This window comes from Myodes glareolus, chromosome 16 (assembly GCF_982192425.1).
Source record: "Myodes glareolus chromosome 16, mMyoGla1.1, whole genome shotgun sequence".
Taxonomy (NCBI): Eukaryota; Metazoa; Chordata; class Mammalia; order Rodentia; family Cricetidae; genus Myodes; species Myodes glareolus.
The window spans coordinates 18,026,860-18,042,601 of record NC_142041.1 but is presented as its reverse complement, the minus strand read 5'-3'; the positions used below and the strand labels follow the sequence as shown (position 1 = coordinate 18,042,601).

The 15,742-nt window shown below is 44.5% G+C and overlaps 1 protein-coding gene across 2 annotated transcripts in view; it reads right to left on the bottom strand.

The window, feature by feature from the left end:
- The window catches only part of Svep1 (sushi, von Willebrand factor type A, EGF and pentraxin domain containing 1), a 172,629-nt gene extending 167,855 nt beyond the window's left edge, over positions 1–4,774 (bottom strand). The window contains exon 1 of one of the 2 annotated variants that reach the window (XM_087897113.1): positions 3,851–4,774. In XM_087897113.1, the coding sequence (XP_087753239.1) occupies positions 3,851–4,384 (534 nt within the window). In that variant the 5' untranslated portion in view covers positions 4,385–4,774. The remainder of the gene's footprint in view (positions 1–3,850) is intronic. The other variant, XM_087897112.1, reaches the window with a different exon arrangement.
- Positions 4,775–15,742: the final 10,968 nt, after the last annotated feature.

Sequence of the window (15,742 nt, the reverse complement as noted above, 5' to 3'; positions counted from 1 at the left end):
ATTTTCTGCTGTGCAAGTTGGCACACACATACTCTCGGATGCAGTGATGTCCTTTCATAGGTTTGTACTTACAAGATGATCAAAGATGTGAACAAATACATAACATGTTGCTTGTAATAGCCTACATGTACAATAATAGCTAATCATAAGGTAAGAAACTACGTGACCATAAATGAAACTGATATAGTAGAAGTGAATTTTCCATTATCAACAGTAGGCTGAAAAAAAAAAAGAGGGAAGGGGGTGACACAGAAACCTAAAGAGAATGGGCAATTCCTTCACGTTTAAGTAAATATTATTTATGCACCCATACATATGCACATATATGTACATATTGTACATCAACATACCACAGTATGTTTGCAGGAAACTTTTCTGATTATTTGATTTTCTGTACATTGTTAGTAAAGTACAATTTGTGAAGAGGAAATAAAACGTTAGTCTAAGAGACTTGACTAAGAATCTGATTGCTAAGTATGGTGGCGCTAGTCTGTGGCCCTAGCTACGTGGGATGTGAAAACAGGAGAATTCCCTGTTCCCGGGGTTCAAGAATGACTTGGTCAGTATAGTGCGATTTTGTCCTAGACACACATGTACAGATGGCGGCACTAACTGGACTTTGCAGATTATAAAAGCCAGGTGGTGGTGGTGCACACCTTTAATCCCAGAACTTGGGAGGCAGAGGCAGTGGCAGTTGAATCTCTGTGAGTTCGAGGCCAGTCTAGTCTACAAAGTGAGTTCAATGACAACCAGGACAGTTACACAGAGAAACCCTGTCTCAAAAAACCAAAACCAACCAACCAAACAAACAAACAAATAAAAATAAAGAAATGAAATGAAGTGGGAGATATTTTGGAGGTTCGGGGCTAGGGCATGCTAGAGGAAAGAAATGAGGGATGATATGACTAAGAGATATGCATTAAAAGGAAATAGAGATATAAAAATTAAGAATGTTTCTATAATCCAAAAATAATTGTTTAAAATAACATGCAAAAGATGGATTGGGCCTCTTGGAGCAGGCCTGTGATTCCAGCTACTCAGGAAGCTGAGGCAAGAGCATCATAAAGAACAAGACCAGTCTTGGCAACTAAATGAGGCCCTGCCTCATAATAGTAAAAGTTAATAAAGAAACCTGGGGATATAGCTCAGTGATAGAGTGCTTACCCAGCTTATGTGAGAGCCCAGGCTTGATCCTTGATACCACAAAGGATAGATTCATAGACAATAATGTTGTATATTGGTCTATGATTTTAAAAGTATTTACAGTAATTTGAAAAACCACAGCTATTGATTGGTATAAAAGAGTATAGTTGAGCATAGTACTATTATAAAAATGCAGTAGTTTCCAATCACTTCAATATTTTCTATATTGAAACAAAAAGTCTTATTAGCTTTATTGGAACTATATGAAAACAATAAAAATTTATGCTGCATAACACCTAGGGAGGGCTGATGAAAAAGTCAAGACACAAAAGAGATCTTCTACTATCTCACGTTTAAATACATTTTAAAGTTACAGCAACTAAATCACTTTGGTGCAACTTAAGGTAAGATAGGATGAACTAGAAGACCAGCAGGGACCAAGTGCCCATGCACATTTACTAGGTGATTAAAGAGACAACCACCTGGGGGGATGGAGAGACAGCTCAGTGGTTAAGAGCACTGGCTGCAATTCCAGAGGACCTGCGTTCAATTCTCAGCAGCCACATGGCAGCTCACAACTGCCTGTAACTCCTATTCCAGGGGATCTGGCACCTTCATACAGACATACATACACACACAATAAAATAAATAAATCTTTTTAAAAAGAGAGAGAGAGGTTCAACTAAATTGGGAAAGAATTAGTGATACTTGAGCAAACTAGTGAGCTGGGACAATTAACATTCCACAAAACGAGACATCTTTGCATGGGACCCCTAACAAAGTTCCAGGTTAGCCGACTGCTAAGTGGAAAGCACTTCTCATTTGAGCAGTAAGGCAGTTGTCCTAACAGTATAAGCAAATACATTGTTAAAAATTTTAAAAGATTTATTTATTATACGTGTCTGAGTGATTTGTCTGCACGCTGAATACACAACATATGCATGCCAATGCCCAGGGAGCTCAGAAGAGAGTGTTGTATCCCCTGGAACTGGAGTTAAGCATGGCTGTGAGCCACCACTTGGGTGCTGAGAAGTGAACCTGGATCCTCTGCAAGAGCAGCAAGTGCTTTTAACTGAGCCATCTCTCCAAAGTTACCCAAATTTGGATCTTAAAAGCAAACTTTGAAAGATTTGACCAAAAGAAGACTTGAACCATTCACTCAATGACACAACACTGTAATAAGCAGGTAAAATACAACAAATTGCAAAATATATTTGCTGCATATACACTACAAAAAGAGTGTATAGAAATCACTAAGAAGAAACAAATATTCCTGTAATAGCAAAAAGGCAAAAGCTATGACCAGGCTGAAAAAAAAGGACAAATGCCCAGTAGCTACATATTAGCTACATACATAAAATACAGTGTTAATATTCCTCCTGAAAAATTATAAAATTGAACTTTCCAGAATAATGCCTCTAGCTATCTATCAAGTTAGCAAAATGTTTTTTTTTTAAAAAAAAACGTATATTTGTGTGCACATAACAGATGAATGCAGATTTATAGAGCTCTCCAATGGAGGAGGTGACCGTTTACTAAATATGGAACTGAGAAGCCCTCCTAGAGAAGCAGCCAAGGAGAGCTTCCCAAATTCCTTATTTAAAAGACATGGATGTGTGCTGCCTACACTTTAGTTCAGAACACTCAGCGGTCCTGAGGCTGGAGAGATGACTCAGGGGTCAGAGCACTGGCTCAGACACATGCATTGCATTCCCTTACCAGCGTCCACATGGCAGCTTACAACTAACTGCTTGTAACTCAGGGGACCCAATTTCCTCTTCAGACATCCATGGTCATGCCACAGGATAGTATGAACTAATGTGCATTTGGGTCACATGCAAAGGCTGAAGGATGCAGGCTACAAAGCTCTAGGCTAGCAAGTTTGTTGAAATAATATATAAATATACATATGGGACATATTCAACTGCATATCAACTGGAATTTTAAGGATGAAGAGATTATTGGGGTTCCCAGCTCCTTTATGTTTCATTTATTCTACAAACATTGACTTGCCTTAATTATTTTTCTGTGTTCCAAATTATGCTCAGCCATGTATTATTGTGAAGTTAGGAAAAAGACACATTTTTATAAGGGCCTACCACGTGAAACTGACTTTTGCCAATTGCTCAACATTTATCTATGAAAGACCTGTAGCATAAAGTCTTGGTGGCCAATGACAGTCATCCCAGCGCTTGGGAGATGAAGGCAGGAGGATCAAAACTCAGGGACACACTCTGCTACATAGCAAGCGGAGGCCAGTGTGGGAGACAGGAGAGCCTGTCACAAACAAATAAACAAAGCAAAGGCTGGGAGCGAAGTTACTGTGTGCTCTTTCTACAACGTGAAAAAGATTCAGGGCTGTCCTCAGTTCACTGCCTGCCCCTCTTCACAAACGTTTTAGTGAAACCATATCTGTTCTGGCTCGGATACACACAAGTGTGGATGTGAGAGGTAGATTAGGGGTCCCTTCCTCTCAGAATCCGTCAAAGGGATCTTTTGAGAAGCCTGGCACCTCGCTAATTATTTTAAACCAATTATCCCAAGGCACCCCCACAAGGACAGTAGGAGAATGGTCCTGTTTGTGAGGCTGAAGAAGCTCGCCTCCAGCGTGTTGAGACTTGCTGGGGCTGAACCCCACCGGAGAAGAGGATGGCAGTTGTGGGCGGGAGGAACCCCGGAGCGCTGGCCTGGGGAGTTCGGGTCTTACCGCAGCTTGTTGGAAGGCTCCCTTGGTGTAGGTGCCACCACCGCGGTAGGTGATGGCCGGGATCTCGCGGCTGAGCAGCGCGCACTTGTGCTGGTGTGCCCGGCTGGTGGAGATGTAATCCACGCGCGCCACCACGTTGTTCTTGGACGAGAAGGTGACGATGGCCACGCGCGTGGCCGTGGACACCACAGGGAAGTCGGACAGCAGCTTGCGCACGAACTTGAGCTCGTTGAGGAAGTTGGCTTGGCCCACGCTGGACGACTCGTCCACCAAGAAGACGAGCTCCAGGCGGCCACTGAGCTCCCGCAGGCGCCGCACGCGGCTCCGGAACGCGCGGCCCAGACGCTCCACTTTGCTCCCCGTCGCCTCCTCCTCGCCGGACGCGGGTGACAGGGTCAGTCTGCCCGGAGCCCCAGGCGAGGCCTCGGGGAACAGGCGGAAGCTGAAGTTGCGCGACGGAGCCAGGGGCTGGAAGTTGGTCCAGCCGGACACCAGTGTCAGAGACCAGCAACAGAAGGCCAGGCACCACCGCATCGCGCTGGGGACCGAGCAGCGGCCCCAGGGAGTGCAAGGCGACAGTCCCCGAGAGTGCCGGAGAAGAGCCTGGCGGCCCGAGCTGGGCAGGCGGGACCCGGGATAGCGGCCACGGACTCAGAGCCCTTGCATGTGACACTGGGGACAGGATCCAGACTCCTCTGGCAGCTCGGGGGACGGACGGGACTCTGGAGGGACTGGAGCGCTGTGCTCCTTTGGCTCTCGGCTACTTCTTTTCTCTCCTCCTCCCCTCTCTCCCGAAGCCTATAAAATGTTTGAAGGAAGGGGGCAGTGAAGCCAGAGTCACTTCCCTCCTTTTCGTCTGTCCTCTCCTTCCTCTCCCTCTCCTCTCTCCTCTCTCTATCTCTCCCCTATCTCTCTCCTCCCCCTCTCTCTTCCCTGGGATCCAGCCTAAGACTCTTGGAGATTCCATGACACCAGAACCCCTCGCCTGTCATGCTGTCAACATTCCCTCACAAGCGCACTGATTGATCCCATATGTCTGGCAAGGAGCTGCGGAGGAATTCGCTGGAGATGGATCTGGATACCGAGAGTGCCACAGTAATTGGAAACATTGTAGAAGAAAACACGCGGGGGAGCTGGCCGAGTTGAAAGCGTGCCTTGAAAACTGCTTGCTCACCTTTTGGGCTTCTTTTCCACTCTTGGGGGTGGGTGGGGAGTGTCTAAGCCGCCCAAAGGGGATGTTTGCATAAATTCCCTGAAGGGCCTGCCTGATCAGTGGCGCAGGCTCCTGAGAACCAGTTCGAATCACAAGTATTGACGTGGCGCCCAGCCTCCGCCTCGCAAATGCAGAATTCCTGCACTCCTTTCCTGCATCTGATAATTCATGCGTTTGTTCCTTCTTTCCTTCCTGGAGCAGTTTGTGATGTCTGATAGGTGCCAAGAGGATGAGCAGGGGAAAAACTGACATGAACCCTGTCTTCTAGGAACTTGTAATAAGTAAAAGTGTTGTCACCGTCACCACCAACTCGACATCCATACATGAAATGTATGTGCATGATTACACACTTTTCTGTGCATGCACATAGATACACAGATACTTACAAGTAATTCCAACTGACTGTGGTTAAATAGAAGAGTTTGGAAAGACAGATTTGATCTTGGCAAGGGCAGGCAAGCCTTCTATGAGGGTGTGAAGTTCATGGTGAATTCTTACCTATGAATTTTCTTAAAATCCTCTATTTTGATCTAATTCAGCAAATGGGATCTGTCTGGCATACATACCCTTGGGAATACCAGTTGTTACTTGGGGTGATTTTTTACCAAGTAAGACCTCAAAGACGTACATGCATAAAACACACACTTATTACACGAAAGGTGGGACCCTTGGTTAAAAGATTCCAGCTAAAAATCAGAAACCCGGTGTGGTTATATAAACTTCCAACACCTCTGGGTTTTGGCCCAGTGCCTACTTTTATTTTGCAATGGGATCAAATGACTCCGGAGTTCTCCTGGTCTCTGACAGGAGTGGTTGGACTCCAACTCTCCTTAATGAACTGCCTTCAACAGCGGAGGTGTCAGAGCATGGAAGCCAAGGTGTTCGCGCTCTTGGATCAATTTCCCTGACACGAAATCCTGGCTTATGATTTATTGATTGTATCACTTTGCCCATTTGGAAGCTGGAGTAATAATAACATATTAAGAACGAAATCATAAAATCATAAAACTCTTAGGAACATGCTCAGAACACAGCACGTACTCAGTAAATGCTGGCGGCTCGTATCGCTGCCTTTATTCAAGAATGCTCGCCAAGACCCACGTCCAGCAGTTCTGGCTGACCACCAAGAATGTGCCAGCTTACGAAATCCTGAACTGAAAAGGGAGTGGGACTCAATCCTAGTACTCCTGGTCAGACCACATCAGAAGAAAACGCAGGTTTGAAAATCATTCCGGAGTTGTTGTGTGTTTGCAAAAGGGACAAGGAGCAGGGCAAAGAAAGATCTGGATCTTCTGAGAGGGGATAAGAGCTCAATCAACTTGGAACTCTTTTAAAAGGAGAATTTTTCCAAATTTCATCTACACCATGTTATTTAAAACACATCATTAAGAGCTGGCATTCTGGGTTCGTGGTGACTGCTGTATGCGCTATCTTGTGTGTCCTTTACCCCCACCCTCAACAAGCTAAAGGTAGAGAGTTGCTTAAAGACCTTCTAGTTGCAAGCAATGAGCATCCAGCTCCTCCTTGTTTAAACAAAAGGAACTTATTGGCTCAAGCAGAGAAGCTGGGGAAAGGGCTGGGTGGTGAAGCCTGGCTCAGAAAGCCTTGGAAAACGAGGCAGAGTAGAGTCTGCCTGAATATAACGATCCCAGCACTCGAGAAGCTGAGGCCGGAGGGTTGAGAGTTCTAGATCACAAGTAAGATCCTGTCTCACACACACACAAAAGAGCATGCGTGGGTGTTAGGGGGCTGGGGAAATGGCTGTGTAAGATCCCTGGCAGGCAAGCCTGAGACACTCAGTTCAGAATCACAGGATCCATGTAAAAAGTGAAACACAGTGATGTGCGGTTGCAATCAGAGACAGGTAGATCCCAGGAACTCATTGGCTGGCTGGTCTAGCTGGATTGGTGCACTCAAGGCTCAGGAGAGACTCTAACTCACAGAATATGGCGATGAGTGATTGAGGAAGGCACTTGACATCAGACTCTAGCCCACACACACACACACACACACACACACACACACGTGCGCGCGCACACACACACATACACTCAGAACCACTTCTGCATCTCTTTTAAAAAATATCTATCTATCTATCTATTTATTTATTTCTTTTACATCCTGACCACAGTTTCCCCTCCCTCATCTCCCCCCATTCCTTCCTCTCCTACCTCCCTTTTGTCCCCCAATCTGCTTCTCTTTACAATGCTACATTTAGTCTTTTTTTTCCTTTCAGATGAGATGAGAAAGATTCTTGCCTATGAGCCCCAATTTATCAAAACCTACCATTACCATCACCTAAAGAAGCAGAATGAGATCATTTTAATTCATTCAGCTTGGTGAAAGCAAGGACAGGCCACAGGAGTGTCCCCACTGAGCTCATACACTCACGGAAGTTAATTGTCACCTCATACACTCGCAGAAGTTACCCACCGTCACCTTAGACTCTTACATCCAGACCTCCCTCTTTAAGAGCAACCGAGTCCCCCAATTTCAGCTGAGCACAAAGGCATCCACATTTCCTAGCATCTTCTGCAGTTGAATATGTCTGCACAACCAGGTTCTGAGTTGGTTTTATGCACAGCTCCCAGAAATTCTCTTAGAAACGAACAAAAACCAGCAGCAGCTTTTATCTGTGATTCTTTCACACTGGTCTCGTTTTCTCGGTAGAGCCTATAGAACTGGAAGGAGATGGCCATGGAGAGTGTGTTTTGGAGGGGCTGAATCTGACCCTTTCTGCTTCTTGTCCATCTGCTTCTTCCTCTGGGGTGCTCTGTTCAGCACATGCAGCTAAGCCACCATGGGCTAACCCCCCTTAGACTGCTTCTGTCAAGCTTTTGTCACTAAGATGGCAAAGGGAGCCAATGAAATACTTTACAGCAGTGGTTGAGAACAAGGGGCGGTCTGCTATTGCACCTCACCTTGAAAACACCGGGTAGTGTGTGCGTGCATGCGTGCGTGCATGCGTGCGTGCATGCGTGTGTGTGTGTGTGTGTGTGTGTGTGTATTGGAGGGGGTGCACTAGCACTACTGGCATGACCGTATAAAGACTAGGACACAGCTAACCGCTTGAGTGTCCGGTACAGCCCTCACCATGAACAATCATCCATATCAACACATGTGTTGTGTCGAGTCAGACAGAAATGATGGGCTATACAAGAGTACAATGGTAGGCTCAGGAAATGATAAAATATTAATACTAAGTAGAAGAAGAACCTAAACGACTTGGCAATATGGAGCTGAGCTGAGGGAAACTGCTGAGGCTTCATCTTGTGAAATAAATTCTCTAGGAAACAAAATCAATTGCATCGGAGGGTGGGAGACTAAAGGGGCACGCTAGTCTCTCCTGCATCCTGCTTCAAAATCAGCAGAAAAACATTAGCAGAAAATGGAAACCTCAAATCCTGTGTTCCTACTGGGACCAGTTCCCAAAGCAAGGCCGTCACCTTTGCCATCTGTCCCTGTGTCAAAGCGAAGTAAGATGCATATGTGTCTAGGAGAGATTGGAAGTGGGACTAGAGGCAGCAGAGGCTGGACTGGTCCCAGCAAAGATCCTCTGGGATGGCAAGAACAGGCCTAGAAATGGGAGCAGAGGCGGGACAAAGTTCAGTCCCGGTTCCTGCTGGGAATTACGTTCTGTTTGCTTCGAAATTTACAAGCTTGCTGCTGAATGGCAGCGGCAGGCAGTGGTGATGAGAGGAAGATGCCCTCTTGTGACTTGTAAGGATTTAACAGACATTTCCTGTCATACTTAGGAAAGTACACTACTCTATACTTCGTGTAGGTAGAATTACCTAGGGGTGGAGTTTACAGTAGAAAGACCCTGGTATTGAGACACTGAGAACAATGAAATAGAAAAAAAAATGAAATAAAATATAAAGTAAAACATAAATTAATACTGATAATCTGATGGTAGTATTTATTGTAGACAAAACATCTGAGAATGCCTATCACTGAATTTCATTTTACTTACCATGTATGTTTGCAAATGAATATACTGTTTATCTCTTTTTTATATTATAGTTCTTTCTGCTTTAAAGCTAAAGAAATAGAACCATATAGGGCAACAGACACACTTGAGGACATAAATGGATTTTTGTACACCATGTCAATACATGGCAAGTGGCAGGGTGTTGCTTCTGTTTTCGGTTTTTGAGACAAAATCTCACTCAGCAATTTAAACTTACTTGGAATTCACTGCATATCCCAGGTTGGCCTGAACTTACAGTAATCCTCCTGCTTCAGCCGCCTAAGTACTGGGTTATACGCGCGAGCTGCATCTCGGTTATGTGCCCTTGGCATTACAGATGGCTGTGAACGGCAAATAGGAAAATGTAACGTAATGCAGGCTGGGAGCTGTGTACAGAAACTGAGACCACCAGCCAAGAGCAAGTTGCTTCCTGTATGCACAGATCAGTCTACAAGTAGCACCTCAGACCACGCCCTAATGGGCGGGTACCCAAAAGGCTATTGGCTGAATGAGTTCCCACAGCATGCAGTATGGGGATGGGAGGGTGGAAGGGGGTGGGGGGTGGGGAGTGCGGGTGAGGGTGGGGTGGTTGGTAGGCTAATGTCATTGCCACTCCCTGCATTTGCATCTACTCTGCAGGTCCCCAGACAAGGAACTCTCTGCTGAAGCAAACTGAGCCTTGACAATCCCTACAGAGAGTAATCGAGAGACTTCACACCTGATCAGTATGCAGTCTTCTTCACACAGCCACGCTGGCCAACTCACTTTTGAAAATTATCACTTGGTCCTCCTCTCACTGCACTGGTTCAGCGGGGTGTAGTGCCAGGTATTGGGACCACTGCAGAGTCCTTGTCATAACCTATGACACGTAAGTGTTAATTGGTTTACTTATATGGAAAAGTACATGTGTTGAAATCAGGCAAACTGTTTTAAAGAAAAATGGTACCTAGATACACCTTCCTTAAGACACATCCCATCATCCCTTGGCCTTGCAAATGGGTGACTGACGTCTGCCAGTGTCCCCCGAGACATTTATCTGCTTCTCTTTTTAGGTGAACAGCAAGCTGGTTTCTAAGCGTCATCAGCAGAAGATCAGGGTTCTTACATCTGGAAGATCTGAGCCCAGGAAAGATTTCAAAGCAACTGCAGAGGTTCTCCTAAACCAAACACCACAAAGCTTGTGTCTGGGACTGGTGAACCGTGACTGCCTTAGAATTTTCTGTGTGACAGTTCAAGTTGACTTTAGGATCACAATAGCCATTTCCTTTACCTCCTCAGAAACAAACCACAGAAAAACATGCCCCAAATATTACCCATCTCCTTGGATTTCCCAAAGGTAATGTGTGAGACAGCCTCTCTTTTAGGATGTCATAGATTGAAGACCTCTCTAGATTCTCTGACAGCCCTTATGAATGCTTACAGACAGCCACAGATGTACACAGCCATGTTTCATCACTTTTAACCTTTTTTTTTTTTAAAGTATACATATCTCAACATCACATCCGAGGTCAAGGACTGAACCAAATGCCGTTTGTGATCTTAATTATGACACTAAAGAGAGTCCACTAAAAATCAATTAAGGGTGGTTTGGGAAAGGCACACCCTTTTGATGCTTCCCTTCCTTCTTTCACTCCTGTGTGAAATGAGCAAGGGGCCAGGGAGGGACAGTTGATTTCCTAGGGTCAAACTCTGCCACCACCATTCATTCCGATTGGCAACACTCTAGCTGTAGTTACTTCAGACATTTTATTTTAAAAATTAGGGCCCAACTGAATTATCTTTTGTCCAAGTGGAATTCTAAGTCCATAAACAGCCTCATGGAACCATGACTACAGCCATGGTACACCGCCATCATTACCAAAGCCTCCTCTCTATTACACCCTTGCCTCATCCCAACTACTGGTCTGTTTTGTGTTCCTGAGAAGGACATAGAATTGGAATGGAATAGCACGCAATTTTTAGAGACAAGCACTTCTTTTTCACTTAGCGTAATAACTTTGAGATTCATTCATTTTGTGTGTGAACTTAAATGTTCATTTCTGTCGGCTAAATGCCTAGGGATGGGATTGCTAGATCATATGACAAAAGTATGATTTCATTATAAGGAATTGCCAGAGCGTTTTCCAGAGGGGTTCACACACCAGGTTTCAATCACTTTAGATGTGTGTGCGTTCTTGCTGACCCTGCATCTTCTCTAGTAGTCACATGTCTGTGAACAAATGTACAGACGGTTGCTAAAATTCCTTCCGGGGGCGGGGAGGTGTAAGCAACATTTACCCCTCCTTTAAAGGTTCCAAATGACAAACTGAGGCACCATTCCACCAAAGTTCAGTTTAGGAAACCAATGACTTTATTGGGCTCTCTTACAAAGCACATAGAAAGGGTTGCTTACTGGAATGTGGGTGAGCCCCTCCCCAAAAGCCACACAGAAATTCTTTACTCAGAAGGGATGGCGGTTTTCCCATAGCTGCAAAGATGGAGCCCCCTCCCCTAGTCTTTCCAGCCTCTATGCTCCAGCCCTTCCCCAAGGCCGTGTGCAATTAGGGCAAAGCTGCCTACAAACGGTGCTGTAGAGGGGCTGGTGCACACTATAACAATACTAGTGCAACACTCCTGTCCCCTCACGGGGCATGGAAAGAGTCACCAAGCCCTTATGTGATGATCTTTAGCAAGTGGGTCCAGCCAAATTGCCAAAGGTAGTTGTTGTTTGACTTGGAGGATAAATATATATATGTGTATATATACACACATAATATCACCTTTCACATTAACCTGCAATGGTATCTCATTGCAGTTTTTTTTTAAAGCAATTGATTTTTATTTATTTTGTGTGTGTGTGTGTGTGTGTGTGTGTGTGTACGTATGCTCTCGTGTATCAGGGCAAACCATATGTGTGTGTGTGTGTGTGTGTGTGTGTGCAAGCCTAAAGTTGACTTCAGGTGTCTTGCTTGATTGCTCTCTACTTTATTTATTGAGTGAGGATCTCTCCCTGCGTCCAGAGCTCACCGATTCTGGTTAGTCTAGCTGGCCATCTTGTCCCCCCAAGGATTCCCTGTTTGTGCTTCCTGTGTACGGGACTTACACACCTGCCACGCCTGCCTGACTTTTCCATGGTATTGGGGGTCCAAACTCTAGTTCTCATGCTTGCAAGTCCGGGGACACCCATCTCAGCAGGGACGCCTGCTGAGTCTCTCCGCCTTCACTCTTGCAATTTACCATTTTTAAATAAGCAACGGTGCTGGACATTATTCTTCATACCTATAGTTCACGATTCCTCTTCGTTTTTGTGAAGAGTTCCTTTAGAAAGCTTTTGTAGAAAAGAATTTGAAGCTCATTGACTCTGTCGCCCACATTCCAAGGGCCTAGTTTGGGCCTCTGCTGGATGTACAGTTCTAGAAAGAGAGAACCCCCCTTGTCTGTCTTAGTACAAATCTACTATTGAGCTGAGCGTTATGCTATGTACTTATATTCTAGCACTGGGGAGGTTGAGACAGGAGGGTTGTGAGGTTGAAACTGGTTTGGGCTACATAGCAAATTTGAGTCCAACTTAGACTATATAGCAAGGCTCTGTCTCAAAAAATATACAACCCAAAATAATAAACAAAAAAAACTCACAAAAATCTATATTTTACCCACTTGTTTTTAACTTACTCTATTTTCTTGACAGTTTAAAAAATTTTACACCTATCTTCATCTCTTCCATTTCTTAGATGGAACCTTCTGTTTTCCCATTTACTTTACGGAGCGTTTATGAACGCACACTGGGAATTTCTGTGAGACTTGCCTTAAACTCTGTGGTGCGGTTCTGACGGCATCTGGGGGCTGTTTTAACTTGTTCATGCTCTGGGGGGTGTGTTTAGCTTTAGAAAAGGTGAGTAGTTTTCAGTTGTATTTTGGATATTTTGGGTATTGTGTCAATGGACCTAGAAGTCTTGTTTTAAAGCACACAGATGGAGCTTGGTGCTCTTATTGTAGTTGGTAGTTAGCCTAGGGAGCTTCAGATCACAATATCCACCCTGCCTTCTGTGGGTGTTGGTCGCAGAAGGAATTCCAACATCAAATCAGATTTCAGGGTTTTGGGGATTTCTCCTGTGGTCAGCTGGAGTCCTGGGTGGAATTCTGAGAATGCAACAAGTGATTAGGAGCAGATTCTTGCACGCAGTTCAGGAAAGAGCTGGACCTGCCAAGTCCTTTACTCCCAGAATCTTTGGACTTCTTTTAGTTCTTCTTTTTGAAAAGGAGTTTCATACTTTTTGTATGTATCCACGTGTGTATTCATGTACATTTGTAGAGGTCAGAGGAAAACTCCTGGGCTTTGGATCTCTTTCCACCATCTGGGTCCCAGGGATCTAACTCAGGATGTCAGGTTTGGCAGCAAGCGTTCTAACCTCCGAAGCCATCTTGCCACCTCCACTCTTTATTTCCTGACATTCCCTGCTAGTCTTCTGCTCAGCGCTTAGGGCCTGAGGTGCTCTGCTATCCTGTGTTGACATGGGTTTCTGTCCCACCAGGTCCGCAGTCATTCAGTCCCAAAGAAACACACAGAGGTCTACATTTATCACAAACCAGTTGGCACATTAGCTCAGGCTTCTTATTAACTCTTACACCCTACATTAACCCATAATTGTTGTCTGTGTTAGCCACATGGCTTGGTACCTTTTATCAGCGAGGCATTTTCATCTTGCTTCCTCTGTGTCTGGGTGACTGCAGACTGCATCTTTCCTCTTCCCAGAATTCCCCTCTTCTCGTCACCCTGCCTCTACTTCCTGCCTAGTCGCCCCGCCTATACTTCCTGCCTGGCTACTAGCCAATCAGGGTTTTATTAAAGCAATACAACTGATACATTTTTCCAGGCTACAAGATCTCTGTTCCACAGCAGTCCTGTGCATGTCTATGAATACGCCTGCATCTGTACCAAAGGTTCCTCTCTCATTGCAACCTCATCCTGGCCGGCTGCTTTGAAGGGCTTGTCTGGAAGTAGAAAGTAAGAGAAAAGGAAAGTAAACACCCAAACAAGGAAGGAAGCAACACGCACATCTGTACTCAAGCTCTGACACATCTTCCGCTGGTCTCTCTATATCAGGGTCTACACGGGGCCTTTCAAGCTATCCTGGATTAGCAGCAGCTGCCCTGGGAGAGTAAAAGTGGTAAACTCATTGTCACTTGGAAACGCTGTGAATTCTGGTCTCCCACCCAAACAGCTTGTTACTGTTAACCTCTCTTTGTCCACTAAGAGCGGCTCTATGCTCTCTGTGCGCATCTTAAAGTCCTGTTCCGTGGAAAGGGAGCAGTGGAAGGAACCTCCTCCATTTTCCTGAGACCTCAGATTCTTTCTTTCAAATTACAAGTTCATTTTCCCAATCACTCTTGCAAGGCTTTTTTCCACTTAAAGTTTTGTACTCCCCCAGAAAGTTTCAGCCATCTACACTCTCTTAAGGATGGTGTCCTTAATTTAAACCACTGCCAGTGAATGCTCATTAACACGGATACGTTCATAGCATTTATTGCATCTCTTCTATGTCTACCAATGACATTTTTAAATATCATTTTTGTATTATGTATTTAATCTTTTCCCATCTTGGTTACATTCGTGGACAGCTGATTATTTTATAATTTTTAGAGACCTAACACCTGGGCACTTCTTAAATACATTAATTTATGCCTTTGCCCTGGGCAATTTATTCTGTAGTTCCTTGACTTCAAATTTCTTCACACTTATTTTTATTTACTGTAGGGTGTGTGTGTATTTTATTTTTTGTTTGTTGGTTTGTTTTAGGCAGGGTGCCTTATGTTCCAGTTTGTCCTTGAACTCACAGTGCCACTAGGGGTAGCCTTGAACTTCTGATCCTAGCTCTCTTCTTCCCTTCCTTTCCTAGTGCTAGGCTTACAGATGTACCGTATCTGATTTATATGGTGCTGGGGATCAACCCAGGGTTCTAGCATATTGGACAAGCACTTGACCAACTGCACCACATCACCAGTCCAACTGCATTTCTAAATGCTGTGTTTTTAAAGTTTTACTCGTGTGTTTATATGTGGGTTTGCAAATGCAGTGCTCTCAGTGGGGAGAAGAGCTGGAGTTATAGGCTGTTGTGAGCTGCCCGCTATGGGTGCTGGGAACCCAACCCGGGTCCTCTGCAAGAGCAGTAAGGGCTCTTAACCCCTAAGCCATCTCTTCTGCCTCCTATTATTTTTCTTAAATTGGGCTTTTCCAGATCCAGCTGTGCACAGAGGGTTACATTAGCTGTGCCTTCTCTGTGGCATAGTTATTACTTTCTAAACAACCGATAATCAGAGTTTTATTTTTCTCTTTGCTCCAAAAATTATGGAGGTGTTGGTTTGTTTTATTTTTATCTTGTTATTCTAACTTTAAGGGTTTTGTGTGTTTTGTTAACCTACATCTGTCTAATTTGTTTTTGAGAGCATTCCACAAAGGTTAAAGAGCAGGCATGAACATTTTATGTACTCAGCGAGATGTCTCATGACCTAGTACATGGCACATGATATGACAAGCCATTAGATTTTGAGACAAAAATAAGCATTTTTTGGTCGTGGGCTATAAATTCTCCTGTCTTATAAATCATCTTTATTTTATTCATTAGTCAAAGACTCTGTGTCTCTATTCACTTTAATCTTTTCCAGCTGTAGGAGACTGAGAATGTGTTCAAGTCTGATCCAGTTTTGACAAATTATATTTGTGCTTTCAAAA